This window comes from Aphelocoma coerulescens, chromosome 2 (assembly GCF_041296385.1).
Source record: "Aphelocoma coerulescens isolate FSJ_1873_10779 chromosome 2, UR_Acoe_1.0, whole genome shotgun sequence".
Classification (NCBI taxonomy): domain Eukaryota; kingdom Metazoa; phylum Chordata; class Aves; order Passeriformes; family Corvidae; genus Aphelocoma; species Aphelocoma coerulescens.
This window is the reverse complement of record NC_091015.1, coordinates 56,737,621-56,753,062: the sequence shown is the minus strand read 5'-3', so window position 1 is coordinate 56,753,062 and position 15,442 is coordinate 56,737,621. Positions and strand designations below refer to the sequence as shown.

The following is a 15,442-nucleotide window of genomic DNA, read 5'->3' as shown; positions in this document are numbered from 1 at the left end:
TGCTCTGAAGTTTGGCTGACATGCTGCAGAAAGTTGCAAGGATCCATGCACATTTGGGAGATGAAAAAACCCATTTGTGGTGGTGATTGTTCTTGGTGGTTTAGTTGAATCTGTCACAGCATGGAAGCACTTACTTTGCAGAAGCACAGGAGTGACATTCTGCTGAAGCTTGTATCTCCCACTACGGAAAATGTTTTGAATTTTACTGATCATAAAAGCATGTTGAGGGTATTTTCCCCTGCTTTTTAAGGCTGTCTGATCATCAGGATGCTTTTTGTTTATTCATTATTACTGGCTACGCAGATAGATGTTGTAGCATAAAAGAACCAAGGCCATGAAATCCAAGGAGAAAATCTTGTCACTTGTCTAATTAAGTTGATGCCTGGGGTGGTCACCTAAAGGCAGAGACTAGACAAGAATAAGGGAATAAAGGTAGGTATTTATTTGAAGGACCTTCAAGGTACACCCTGAGCAGTCAAAAAGGCTACACCCAAGATGGACCCTGGGTCATGAGTTCTTCACACTTTTGTAAGTTTGGTTCATTTGTATACCAGGGTTAATTCTCCAATTAAAGCTTCAGTTAATGATGTAATTTCCCCAAGTTTGCCCCCCTTCTTAAGATGTTAGTTTACACATTTTGGGCCTAGGACAATCTGGGTGTCCTTGGAGAGCAGGCCCAGAGAGGCTTTGTTATGTCTACCTAGCATGAGAGAGCAGAAATTAACTGGCTACAAGAAACTCCACAGTTATGCACTAGGAAGTACAGGATTTGAAAAATATAAAAGTTAAAACCTAAGGCATCAAAGTAAGAGATGGAATTTTTAAAAATTTCTTATTAGCTCCCTTATTTTTTATATGTTTAAGTGGTGTTTTAAAAAGAAGGTATCTATCTTTGGTGCTATTTTTACCATTTACCATCCTAGCTACACAACTTTCAACAATGCTGATGACTCAGACATCAGTATTAGTGATGGAGACTGCAAGTAAATAAGAGAGTTCTCCAGGCAATGGGCTACATGGCATTGAAAGAGGACAGAAGATGCTTAATGTGTGTAAACCTTTATTGTTTTGTACCAAAAGGCTTTTTACACAAATGCCTTACTAAATTAGAATGTCTAGATATGCTTTTTTTCCTAACAGAAGTTAACACAAGAATTCTGAACAAATATTTGAAATTAATTTGGAGGGTTCTTTACCAGTTACTGAACTGTTTCTGTTTCTGTTCGCAGCAAATTGTTAGCCATTTACTGCTTCTTATTGTATGCCTGTATGTGCATTCTATGACTCAAGTATGGGGGGGTGTATGCAGTAAATAGAGTACAGATATTTTAAAGTGTTTTTCCTCACATGCAAGTTTTAATTTTGCAGACGATATCAGAAATTGCAGAAGATAATGAAGCCCTGGTAAGAACTTGATTAGATCATCACCTTGTGTACTACCTCTTCTTTTGCATGACTGAGTTCAGGCCCTTGTGCTAATCTTTATATGTAAATACAACTGTGCATATTCATCAGCAACTCTTCAATCTTCTCTGTTTTCTGCTCTTTGATGCCTGTTAAAATTTTCTGATGAAGCCTTTTTTTGCTTTGCCTGTGGAATGAGTGCTTCATTTCTGTAACTTCAGCAGGGGCTTTTACTATTTCTGAAGTAAGGCTTTTGTTTTCTTTTCTTTTTTAATTTCAGCAAACAAATAATTTCCCCACCTTTCCCAGTTCCCCTCTTGAATTTCACTGGCTTGTGTGGTTGATAGTTGGTTGATAATGGTCAGTGTTAGTGAGATGAAAGGTAAGGGTCGCTGTCCCAGTTTGAATTCCTGTCATTTGCTGGTCCCAGGTAATGCTAGTTGTTGCAGATAGCTGCATAAAGGAAAACTGTAATATAGTAAAAGGCCTCATTTCAGGAAGTTCAAAAGCCTGCTTATTTCCCTGATGATTTTGAACAGAATACTTCCATTTGCTCTGAGTCAAGCACAGGCTTTGATAAATTTGAATCCCAAGAGATGTTCTAATATCTTGATTGGCTTGCAAATTTGATATGTCAAGTATAGCTAAAACCCAAGGAAGGAAAAGAATAATGAATTAAGCGTATGTCTGCCATTCTGAGAGCTTGATGTGATTTACCATGCAGGAAACGCAGCTCCCCCTCCAAACCCATGCTAAATCATACTTTTCACAAATCTACTGTAAACCAGGTTCTGAAGCATTTATTTTTAAATCATTGCTTAATAAATAAATTATACAGTAAGAATAAATTTGGCAGGAAATACAAACCCTTCTGCTAAGTTCATGTTCTTAACCTAATACAAAGAAACTTCTTTCATAATAGAAAAGTTTAGTTTATGAGGAAAATTGTTAAAGTGGCATAAGGCTTATGGAATTCTTGGCAGCATCAACTTGGCAGCATTACCTGAAGGCTGTGCTGCCATTCAGCAGGACTGTGAAAGGCTGGACAACTGGGCAGAGAGAAACCTAATGAGGTTCAAAAAAGGGAAGTGTGTGGTCCTGCTGGTTACTCCTGAGGAGAAATAACCCCAAGTACCAGTACAGGTTGGGGACTGACCTAGTAGAGAGCAGCTCTGCAGAGAAGGATCTGGAGGTCCTGGTGGATGACAACTTGACCATGAGCTGGCAGTGTCCTTGTGGCCAGGAAGGCCAATGGTATCCTGAGAAGACTGAGGCCAGCAGCTCGAGGGAGGTGATCCTCCCCCTCTACTCCTCTCTAGTGAAGCCACATCTGGAGCGCTGTGTCCAGTTCTGGCCTCCTCAGTACCAGAGGGGCATGGAACTCCTGGGACGGCCAGTGGATGGCCATGAAGATAATTAGGGGTCCAGAGCATCTCTCTTAAGAGGAAAGACTGCGGGAGCTGGGCCTGTTTGGTCTGGAGAAGACTGAGAAGGGATCTCATTAATGCAGATAAATATCTCAAAGGTGGGTGCCAAGATGGTAGTGCCAGACTCTTTTCCGTGCTTCCCAGCAACAGTACAAGGAGCAGTGGCTATAAGCTAAAACACAAGAAGATCCACCTCAACAAGAGGAAGAACTTCTTTACATTGAAGGCAGCAGAGCACTGGATCAGGCTGCCTAGGGAGAGTATGGAGTCCCCTTCCCTGGAGACATTCCAAACCTGGATATGTGCCTGAGTAACCTGCTCCAGGTGACCCTGTCTTGGCAGGTGGGTTGGACTGGATGATCTCCAGAAGCCCCTTCTGACCATTATAATTCTGTTATTCTGTGATCACTTCTGCTGAGACAAAGTATTTCCTGTCCTTTTTAGATGGCATTTTTTTCCTCACTGCTGAGAAAATAGTTCTTTGTGGAAGAATAGTTATAGTCCTTCAGCATCTCTCTGTTTCCGAATTTTACTACAGTGTAGGCTTCTATGCATTAAGTTTGTCCTCAGGACAGTACTGAAATACTGACAGTTGCATTGCACCCTGGTTTTAGGACCTGATCTGACTGATGACCTGAATTAATTTTTTTTTTGCACAGTTTAGCTTTGTTTACTTGTGAGAACAAGGTTTTACCCACTTGATCCTAACTAAGATCCTTATTAAGAGGATCCTGATTGGTCAGTATAGATGTATTGCATCAATGAATACAGTAGCAAAGAACGTTTCTGTGACTAAAGTTTATTCTAATTTTGGAAGTTAAATCCTGCCAGGAGAAACTTCAGTTTAATATTTTGATTTCCAGCAGTAGTATATGAGATGACACAATTAAATAACACAAATTATTGAATTTGGGATTTGCACTGAAAAAGATACCAGAGCCATTTTTGAGGATGTGAAACCAATAGTTCTGGAAACTGGCTTGCTCATATGTATGTTTTGAAGGTAAAGTTTACACTAGTGCTCTATGAGTGTAGTTATCGAACAGCCTGACTATTTTTCACCCATGAGAAGATAGTGAGATGAGAACTATAAAAAACCCCACAGAGATTGATATAATGAACTAAACTATAACACTTTTCAGCATACACTTCTTGTCTTCTTGATTAAAGATACTTAAAGGAGCCAAACGTTAATTAACAAAAACCAAGTTACTTTGGAGGTACAGGATGACATAATAAAGTGACAATATTTTGTTTTATCTCTAGTAGCTTGCACACACTGGCTTGGCTTAATTAAAACCTCATTTTCATAGAGAGGCCCTGTTTAATTGCATTCTGCACTGAAGGGGTTCTTCTAAAACATGAGTTTCTCTGTATTTTCAGTTTTAGGGGTTTCCATTTTGTTTTGGGATTTTATTTATCCTGTTTTGGCTGATGGATGAATTAAAAAAAAAAATCCCGTAAAACAGCTCTATGAATTGACTTTTGCATTGCAGTGCTAAATTGTAGTCAAACCAAGCTGATTGGAGAATGATGTTTTTCCTGTGTAGTGATTCCTGGGCTTTTAAGAAAAGTAGTTCATTTGAAGAAATTACCATGAAATGAACAAAACCAGGAATTTAAAAGATGAGGAATAAGAAAAAAAGGTAATTCTAATCACATCTTCAGTGTGTAATAGTTCCTCGGGGCTAGTTTCCCATGCTTAATGTACCTTTAAGTGGATTTAGTCATACTCCATAGTAAGAGTATCTACACCTGGATTTATTCAAGAAAATTTACAGTCATGTTTAAAATTCACACCTTGTTTTTCTTTATTGAGAACTAATTTTCAAACATAGTGAAACCCTGATACTAGGGTTACAGAGCTATTTCATGTTCTTGAAATGCAAGGGATTTGAAATCAGTAAGGCTGACCCCTTTTAATGAATGCAGTGAAACTGTACCACAAAGAAATATTTCAGTAGTGCTTAGCTAGCAGGATGAAAAAGAAAAAAATCCGTGTCAATTGCTGTGTAGCAGTTAAGTGCATTTTCTGTAATCATCTAGTAAAATAGGGGCAGCTACTACACAGATTGTTCCATCGTTTTCATCTGTACTAAGTACCAAATAGGTGTGAATTGCTCCTACTTTGATTTGATAGTGGCTTAGCTTTACCCTTGGAAAGGTTTCTTGAAGAAACAAGGCGGTGTAGAAGCAGTGAAGAGGACCCACAGCAATATAAAATTCACACCGTGCTGGAAAAGCATCCTGCTACATCATCAGTCTTCATTTTAGACTTAGATTCTTGCCCCCGTGGCTTTTCCAGAGCTCTTGTCCTCTGATGATTAGGTATATTCTGTTCCCCTGTTTAAATTTATTCATGGTCATTTATCCTTGACAGCTCCAATTTAGAAAGCTGTTCTTACTCTTTGATGTTGACCTCAGTGATGTCAGGCCTTTCAGCTGCCCAGTATAAGGCTGTGAGCCCAGATAAGGGACTCAGTTAACCACTCCTGCATTTAGTAGTAGGCTACTACTCCTCTGTTATCTCCTGCCCAATTAAATCGTTTCTTTGCTGCTTTTCCTTGCAAAATTAGAGCTCAGCTTTGGTTCTGTGTTGCCCATGAAAAGTGGTTTGTGTAAAGATATACATTCTTTGGCTTCTAGTCCAAGTGGGCTGGTGGCTGTACGCTGGTTGCGACAGGCAAGCAACGATCAATTTCCAGATTCTACTATGCAAAGGCTCTCTTTTCATATAAAACATTAGATACTCCATCTAGCTTGGTAAAAGCTTGTATTCCTTTGTTTGTTACCTGAGCCTGACTAATTATCTTGATTTACATAATCGTTTGAGCAGCCAAGTATTTTTCCCTCCATAACAGTGATAAAATGTTCATTTTGATATGTGTGCAAACCACGGATTGAGATTTTTTCAACTTCTTTTTTAAAAACATCTGGGGGATTTGGGTGCTAAACTGCCATTAATTTATTTTGAAAAGTAATCCAAGTTGCTCTAGGCATCTTTCAAAATAAGCACACAGGATAAAAAGATGGTTTAGCATGTAGAAATGATACTAGGAAGCATGTGAGAGACAGGTGTGGTAATCAGGGTCACATGCACATTCCTGTCATTTTTATTTTCAGTAAAGAAAACTAGTATCAAAATATGTGGAAAGGTTTGTTGTTTGTTTTTTTTTTTCTTCACAGTTTCATAAGGTAAAAATACAGAGAATTCTTAGGAATGTAAATTAACGTGTTTGACCTGATATTACTCTAAAGCCTAGAGATGTAGAATGCAGCTGTTGCCTTAATCTTCAGTCAGGTTTTTCAGAGAGCCACAGGCTGTATTAGAACATGGCCATTCACTGGAATGGCTCATGCTGGGACAGCTGATGGCATTGCAAACCTCAGCTTTCTGCTGTTTAACAGGCTTTTGCCAAGACCTGCTGCGAGTGAGGAGATGCTTCATGACCAGCTCTCACAATGGGGGTTGGAAGAGGGGAGTCAGCAAAAAATGGTCAAACTTCATCAGTTGTCCCAATGTAAGGCATCCAGGAGCCAGAGCCATCACAGCATTCAAGAGGGCTTTTAGAAGTAGCTTGCCTGAGAGCAAAGGTTATTAAGATGTCAGTGTTAATGAGATACGAAATTGCAATTACACAGTGAATTTTTCTGATCATTTTTCTCCTCTTGCTGCATTAAAAATCACCTTCATCAGGAATTATCCTCAAACTATTAAGTCATTTTTCCAGAGCAGCGAGGGTTTGATAGTTATAGAACTGTTGTGCCTTGTGCTATGGATTAGTCTAAAATGATTTTATGAAGAAAGAGGTCCCATTATATTTTGGACTTTTTGTATGATCAAAACACTTACAAAGACCTTGAGCCAAACAGCTCCTACCACGTTTTTTTTAAGATTGCTAATTTTATGAACCAGCTTTGATTCCCTTGAAATTTCTAGCCTCTGTTCTGTCTGCTGCTCTTAATAGCATGAGTGCGTCTGTGTGCGCGCGCTTTGAAACTAATTACTTGAAAGTCTATTTCTGCCTATCTGCTTGTGTTTAACCACTTCACAATGAATCAACACCCTTCCCCTCCCCCTGCAGATGCTTTAATCCTTATCTTGCCCTAGTTACCCTGGAGATTGCTTTCATCTTTAGCTGTGCTACTCCTAATGCCTACGCCTCAAGCCTGGCTTTTGACTTTTGCAGTGCCAGTTGGTGTATACGTGTGTGGGCAGGTGCATGTGTATAGCCATATATTTTAGAAGGACATAGTATGTATGTGTGGTGCTGCATAATAATAGACCTGAAGTATTTCTTGCTGCTTGATTAGTCCCAGTGTTGAACCTCTTCACTCACTAATTATTTGAAGCAGAGTCACTGGAGTGACATCTGATGAGGTGTCTGATCATTTTTAAGTTGAAAAGTACTTTCACCTTCTGGATCCGAAATGGTTGTATCACTGTCAGACCTACTAAAACCAGGTTTACACTTTAAAACCAGTATTGGCAGCTCCATTAACCCAGTTTTCCCCCCAAAGCTGTGGAGGAGCATGGATGAATCAGTATTAATCAGGTAGGATTGATCAATAGTTTTGATGAGAAGACTTAATGAGACTGGTGAATCCAGGTTAGTTTAATTCCCTTACATTCCAGCCACTGCTGTTCTGAAGACGAATATCCATGCACAAGTTTAATGTAGTTTAAGTAAGCCCTCTAAACTACACCTTTTGTTGAGGGGGATTAGTGTTCATGTAGAATTCATTTATAGAAGAGCATTCATATACTAAATACAGGTTAATTGACTAAATTTTAAAACAGATGAGAAAATATATCTCTGCCAGATTATGTGCTTAATTTAATGCTGGGAGAGATTTTTATCTATAGTTCAACCTACATGGCCTACCTTTTTAATTAAAAAAATACTTGAAACTAATTTTTTTAATATTAATACCTATAATATTAGTATTCCTTGTATTTGTAGAAGTATTTTGTCATGAAGATGCATTAGGATTTGGTGCCAGGATTTAGAAGGAAGCCTTTCCTAGGCTTGCTGTTTTATTTGTGGGTTCATAAATCACGGTATTATTCAAAAGGAATGAATTGGGCAACGTGACAGGAATTTCCTTCAGAGTCTTATTGTCATCTTAATATTAAATCCTTGGTTATTCCTTATTCATATTCCTTAATATGAAATCCTTGGAATGCTAATGATGACATTTTCAATCTAATGTTGTTCTTCAATGATTTGCAATATTAAAAAACCCCAAACAAACCAACTACAACAAAAAGGCAAAAAGTCATCCTCTGCCCCCCAAAACAAACCCCAGAACATCCAGATCATGTATTTGCTGAAGAAAGTATTCCTTGCAGAATTACAGTAGGTTTTTTAGAGGCGCAATTTTTCTTGTTTATTTTTAGGTGTAGGTTTTTCATTTTGTCATAAGTAATCAAAGCCACTGTGCATACCCATATTTACTGAAGGGAAAGGTGTTATGGTGTTTTTTGGGTTTTACTCACAAAGTGTCAAGAATGGCAAGGATTTTTTTGGTGGAGGGAATCTCAGGAGTTGGGGCAAGGTGTCCTTCCTTAAAGAGGCCATTTGAGATGCAAGGCTGCATCTCACCGTTGGAAGCCCCTAAATGGCAGATTAAACCCAATCCAGCTACTAGACTTGCTACATTGAAGCTGATTTTTCTGCCTTGTTCCTCTGTACTGCTGTAAAAGTCTTCCATCTGAGTGGATGTTCACTTATTTGTGTTGGGTTCATGCCAGATAGTAGGATAAACCACAAATTAAGGAACACCAATTACATTGATTAACTATGGCTGTACTATTGGACTCAAATTTTCAATATACTGAGCTTTGCAGTTCCAATCTGAGAGAAGAGGGTTTTTTTTATTCTGTCTTTTTATTAGGTGTAAGCTGTTGTATTAAAATCACTGGGACTATTCATGCTGTTTGATTGTATGATTTTACCTGTTAATGGCTTACTGGCAGAGAACCTTGCAGGCAGTTTGACATGCCCTGAAAGGTAATTCACTGCTCCCTTTCAGGATCTCCACACTGCTGTTTGTATTGAGTAGTTACCTCATGGAAGAGCTTCGCTGAAATCGTTGTGACTGCTGACTGTTTGGTGCCCTGACTATGTATAGAAATGAAGCTAATCATTACAAGCTGGGGTTTAACATGAAAAAATCTGTGCATCTAGTCACATTAGCCATGATGAGTTTAAAACCGTTTTGAATTTACTTGCGTTCATACAAAGATGTGTTGAATTTCAAATTTACAGGTGTAAAATGCAGGGTAGTGGCCTGCAAAACCTAAACAATTTGAGCTGCACGCTTTGCAATTTGGTTGCTCGTAGAAGGAAAAAGAGATGCATCTTCAGGTTTAAAGAAAGAAAGTTACTGCTCAAGACATATTACCTCTTCTGGTGCATTTTTAAAAATACATTTGCTTCCTTGTAAGAGAAGGAATAAACAATGCTCCAACTTCCCACCAATTTGCTTGATGCAGAGGTACCAAAATGTGACACCTCTATGTGGCCTTCAATTAGAAGGACTTCATAAGTGCTAAGGAAAAAAAGTTCACTTCTTTCTTCTGTTAGATCTAAATATATGAAATTATGAGAGAAGTTTAATTTGGACTGACTGATTTTTTTGAGCATTGCATGCAGTAGTCTCCTGGGGATTACTTCTTCTCTTACAACTGCTTTCTTCCAGTTGACTATTCTTGTTATCCATGCTAAATTGTTTTGGAGACTATCTATAGCACAGCCTCTCTTGCTCTTCTGCTACCTCTTAGTCCATAATTGGCTTCATTTTCCTGCCTTTCTGAAAGCTTCCTGCTGCTTTATTCCCTCGGTCATTGTCCTGCTGCATTACTGGTAAATGTTGTCATGACTCCTGTTTCTTGCAGCTTTGGAGATATGTTGTCCTTTACACTGACTGCATTTGTTGAGCTGATGGATCATGGGATTGTATCGTGGGATACATTCTCTGTGGCATTCATTAAAAAGGTAAATTTGTAATCAATGCTATCTGTTCTATATCACTTTAAACATTTGAGGTGAGTTGTAATTTGGGTTTGTTTTTCTTTTCTTCCTTTTTTTTTCCCCAGGTACATTATTTAGGTCATTGGTCAAAAAAGGTACATGAAAATGGGATTAAAGTGCTGTTTCAAAGTATAAATGTTTGTATCTGTAGAATCTGGCTCAACTTCTGTGGAAATCAATTGGAGTGAATTGGGATTAACACAGTATTAGGCTTGTTACATGAGAAATTGCTTATTCAATTGCATTGTGACCTCTCTGTGCAGATAAAGTACAGTTAAAGCAAAAATTAATATTTTGATGTAATGTAACCTAAAATGAGTAATGCCATATTTCTAGGAAAAAAACCCCAGCAGTGAAATGTTTCCTCTGGGGTATTGGAAGAAGAGAAATGAGTTAGTTTGCAATTTGAAATTAGGATGATATCTAGTGAGTTAATCAAGCTGAACTTTGCCCCCCTGAATCTTGCAGTTGAGGTATGTGGTTTTGAAACGGATCTGTTCACGATTTGCAACATATCCTTTACTTTCGTGTCAGAGATGCACAAAAGCAGCAGAAACATGGCAGTATTCTTTAGGTACAGAGATTTAGCAGACTTCAGAAAGAAGATTTGTTACTGATTTAACACTTTTCATTTACTGGGGAAGAAAAACCCCAAAACCACATAATTCTTCTTTACAAAGACTTTTCAAACCAGATTGAGCTTATCATAATTTAAAGTGCATTTGTACAGGTTCAAAAGATATCAGTTACTTCACTAAAATAATATCAGAAGCAGTAATGAAATTAATATAACCTGTGACAAAAATACCTTCATTTTAGTAGAGTATATTAGAGCAAGGACTTTAAATTTAGTTAGAAAATTGCTGCCACTGAAGGAAAGTAGAAGTTTACTTTTGTTGCCAAAAGTGAAAGAAGGATCAACTGTGAAAACAGCATTAGATACATTAGCTTCTAAAGCTCTGTTTTGGTCATTAAAAATGCTGGGTGCATTCTTAATAATAAGAAAAAAATAGTGTAACTCATATGGGTTTTGGTCTGGTGTTTAAATTTTTTTTCGAATCTTGCAGTCTAGATAGGTTGTGATGATGATTATTGTTATCTTCTCATGACAAAAAAGTTCTACAACTGCTTTTAACTGACTGCAGGAGATAGAAAGTCAAGTCCAGAATGCCTTACTTTCTAAGGGAGCCTGCTATGGAACATATGAAGAAACTTGCTATAGTTGGTTTAAAGTATCTACTTTGTTAATGGCTCAAAATTAATGTCTTTGGCCAACCTTATCAACATCTTTTGCCCTGTGGATTGTATTGTAACAACAGAAGAAAATGTTGCGTTCCCTTTGTTAATGGCTCATCTCTTCTGTCTGGCACTTCCATAGGTTTCCCTGGATAATGACCCAATTAAAAAAAAAAAAACAAACCACCAAAAGACACAAAAAAAAAAAAAAAAAGGCATTCTCACAAAGAACCTATGAAAACCAAACTGGCAAATAAAACTGAAAGTGAACCTGTTGAGCAAGAAAGGGACCAAGGAGAATGATAGGACAGTTAGAAGACAAACAGAAGGACAGAGAATGACAGAGATTGAAGAAAGAGGCCCAGGAGTGTCCTGACCTGCATGCAGTTGGGTCCCAGAAAGGCATAGCCCTCAGTGGTGCAGTGTGGGCAAGGGGCAAACCTAGCACAGCACCTTTGGACCACATCTCATCTCTGTGGCTGCAATCTACAATTTCATTTTCACTTTTTTCTCTGACCTTGGCTTTTGGCTGGACACTTGAGGTCCTTGGTGGGCTTGCTCAAGTGACTGACAGGATGGATAAGGGAGCTGATAAGTTTCTGCTGAGGGGGGAACTTCCAGTCAAGTGCTTCTGCCTTTTGAAGCTGTCTTTCATGTTAAATGAAAGCTAAACTGGAATAGGGTTGAATCAGTCCAAATATTTTCTTGAGTAGTTTTTTAACTTAAAAATGTAGAAGCTGGAGGAGACCTCAAGGGGAACCCCTGACTGCTTCTAATGAATAACTGCTGGTGTTTGATGCAGACTCTCTGCCATCCTTTGGGTACATAAAGACTGCTATACTAACTGCAGCAAATAAGACTGATGCTTTCAAGGACACCTTTGTTCCTTATTTTAAGGGAAAAGAGCATCATTTGGAAAAACTTCCTTATGATGTGAAAAATTCTCTCAAGACCTTTTTCTTGCTTATGGTGATATAAAGTTCATTTCCAGATTCCATAGTTGCCTAAAGGATTTGAATTCCAAGTTCTTAGAAAAAGTTGTGATTATTGGTTATCAAAATTGTCCTCGTTCTGGCCAGGACAGGGTTAATTTTTGCAGTATCCAGCAGTGGGCATGGCTAGGATCCAGATGTTATTCTATACCACCTCACATCATTTTCTGGGGACAGGGTCAGGGGTCCCTTCTGGGTTGGGGTGGCATGGAAGTGGTTCAGGTATTCTGGGTTTCCATATCGTAAACATTCTTGTGTCAATTGCTCACCCCTCTGTTATTGATGTTGTTGCTGTTACTGTTCCTTTTCTTATTTCATTGCTGTTTCCAGTATATTGTTCTTATCTCAACCCATGATGCTTACCTTTAGTGCCTCCAATTCTCCTCTCCACCTGCCACAGGGAGTAGGAGGGAGTGAGCGAATAACACATAGTTTGGGGCGTGTCAGTGGGAACACTACACTGGGAAATACCACTCCTAATCCATAACAAAAATGCACTACACAAATTTGGTACTTCCATCTTTAGTTCCTACAAGAGGAGAAGTAAAGTTTGTAGTATTGGTTGAGATAGTTAAAAAACCCCTTTAAAATTATTTATATAATTGCTGTTTTATAAGTGTGTGATGCAGAGCCTTAATGTTGACAAATTGTTTACTCTGCCATCTATAATGTATTCTGCAGGAAAACAGGGTGGCAGCCAGGAAAGTATTTCTGTGTGTCACAACTGTCAGTTGTTTTTTCTGTAGTCAAGTGCAGCTCTAGTTCCTTACTTGAAAATGATATGCACCCTTTAAAATTTTAATATGCATTAGATTTAACAGAGAACACAACTTAAACAGATTTTTCTGTACATTTCTGACAACAGAATAGTGTAGGCAAATAACTAATGAACATACATAATGGAAATCAGATCTGTTTCTTTCACTGTTTTTTTCATATGGGTTTTTTTTCATATGTTTTTTTTTTTTTTTCCTGGTGCAGTATTATTATTATTATCTAATAAAACCTTTTTTTTTAACTTTCAAATTCTCTCTTGTGCCTTCAGTGATGCTGAACCAGGAAGAGAACTCAGATGATGTAGCTTAGTTGGCTATAGGGTTTTTATCCACCCTCAGTTTACATGTTTTTCTCCTATTCCAAAACAGCATGAATGTGTAAATCCACAGTCTGATTCCTAATTCACCTTGAAATTGATAGGAAGTTAAGCAGCCAGACTCTTCTTTTGCATGTGACTATATACGTCCGAAGAAGACTATGCAGATTTTAAGGTTACAGGTATTTTGCTGAAGACAAAATTTTATCCTTAGTGAGACACACCCATGTGACAGGTTTTCATGTGAAAGTGCAAAACAATCAAGTTGCTTCTTTCTGGAAAAGATGTAGTATTTTGCTGAGCTTACATTATTTTAATCATCAGAATTTTTGATAAATGAATGCAGGATTATTTTTGGATGTCAAAAGGCCTCTCTGTGTGTGGTGCTTAATAAGCAGAAAACAGCAAATAACACAAATTTGAACTCCTTTTTATTCCTGTCTCTTCTCAAGAAGGACCTCTTTTTCTCCCACATCCAAAACTTCAAGTGTGGGAATAGAATTTCTTTTTAATGCAATTTTGTTCCCTCTGGAACTTGCATGACTTATTTTTGAAAGGTAGACAAGCCTATTACTTCTGGCCAGACTTCATGCCTCGGCAAGGTGGTTATGAATATACATAGATTGACATGCAGGTTACCCAGCAGATGTGTTGCATCTATGTTCGGTGTGATATGTCTTTTTATACACGCAAGACAGCTTTAGACCTTGTGTTTGTGTTTATGGTTAAAAGATGTCATGGTCCAAGGTCAGGAGAATAAATGAGGCTGAGGCAGCCTTTCCTAGACTGAGGTTCCAGTTATCTGTATTGTTATATTTCTGCAGATCCCTGATATGAATATTATATCCCAGTGAAGCATTAACTGCTTCACTTCAAGGAGCTGCTGCACCAAGAATAATCCATAAATTCCAGGGCTCCTAAAGAGGTGACAGAAATCTAGCAAATTGGGACACAGTCTTGTTTACCTGGTGCACAACCAACCCCTGGATACCAAGTGCCCCCTAAGGCATCCAGGAGGCACTTGGTTTAATGTGTGAGCAATGCAGAGTTGCTCTGTGCATACCCTGTCCCTGTCATGGGCCCTGTGGAGATCTGGCAGCTCTAGCTGCAATGCATCAAAACACATGTGGATTACCATTGAGAGAGGAGGAGTAGTACAGTGCTTCTGGCAGGCAGCTTGTTGCTCTAAAGAGCACATTTTGCTTCATACACTATTGTAAATATTATATGGGCTCAGGACTTGCTTGGAGCAGATACTCAAAGTCCAGAATAGAAAAAGGCTACTCGAGTTGCTTCTCTCCTCCTGTTTTCTGTGTGTTCGTGGCTTGGTTCTTTTCAGACAATAAAGTCAATGTATATTCTCTGAATTGAGTTTCATTTGGTGTAGGATGTTCCTGCTGTGGTAATGCAAACCAAGTAGTACAGCAAACAGCAGCCCTGCAATAGATTAGAAAAAGAAAAGTGTCCCTCTTTCTTTCTTGTCTCCAGCCAAAGTTGGGTGTTTTGCTCCTTCAATACTACTTATAATGTCACGAGTGCAAAACAATACCATTGCCCATGCATCAACGTTTTAATGTGACTTTTACAGGCACCCGGACAGCTTTTCCAAGCATAGGGCATGCCTTTCTTCCTCCTAAAGGAAAACAATTCTTAGGTCTAAGCAGGCATCCAGAATTGGAAACAGTATAACTACAGTAGTGGCTTGAAGCACGAGTACTGCAGAGACATGTGAACTTTTCCTGAAGGAACATATCAAACTTGAGATAGGGCCACTGTAGTCTGTTACTTGGCTGTACAGAGCGAGTAACTGTGGTCACACATTTCTTCTGTCTGTGCTTTCTCGGGTGCCTTTCATTTTGACTGTGCTGTATTGGTATATTTGAAGAAAACCCGTGCAGTTGTCGCTTCCTGCATCAACAGAAGGCAGGTTTCTTCCAGGGAAGCTGGGTACGTGGGCTGGGCAGCATGCAGAAGAACGCGTGTTGCCACATCTTACTGCACAGCTGTGTTGACTCTGCAGATGAGTGTGCAGCTTGTCATTGCCACACTGCAAAATAGCAGAGGTCAAACTTGGTTTTAATTAATGTGCCATTTGCTGGTGGCAGCTTGCAGTAAAAGGGAAGGTTATTAATGAAAAGCTGGACTCTAGACAGAGTTATGAAACCAGTTGTTCTGATCATCGACAAGAGTTTTAATTGGTAACCTGGTAAGAGCTTTCAGCATTATTGGTAACAGCAAGCAGGAAAAAAAGGC

General features: G+C 38.7%; 1 protein-coding gene across 12 annotated transcripts in view; it reads left to right on the top strand.

Moving 5' to 3' along the window:
• The window catches only part of ELMO1 (engulfment and cell motility 1), a 312,095-nt gene that overhangs the window by 96,933 nt on the left and 199,720 nt on the right, over window positions 1-15,442 (top strand). For 10 of the 12 annotated variants that reach the window (XM_069007623.1, XM_069007621.1, XM_069007625.1 and 7 more), the window contains 2 exons: window positions 1,369-1,404; window positions 9,733-9,832. The exons of 1 other annotated variant lie outside the window; for it this stretch is intronic. In XM_069007623.1, coding sequence (XP_068863724.1) covers window positions 1,369-1,404; window positions 9,733-9,832 — 136 coding nt within the window. The remainder of the gene's footprint in view (window positions 1-1,368; window positions 1,405-9,732; window positions 9,833-15,442) is intronic. One more of the 12 variants, XM_069007624.1, reaches the window with a different exon arrangement.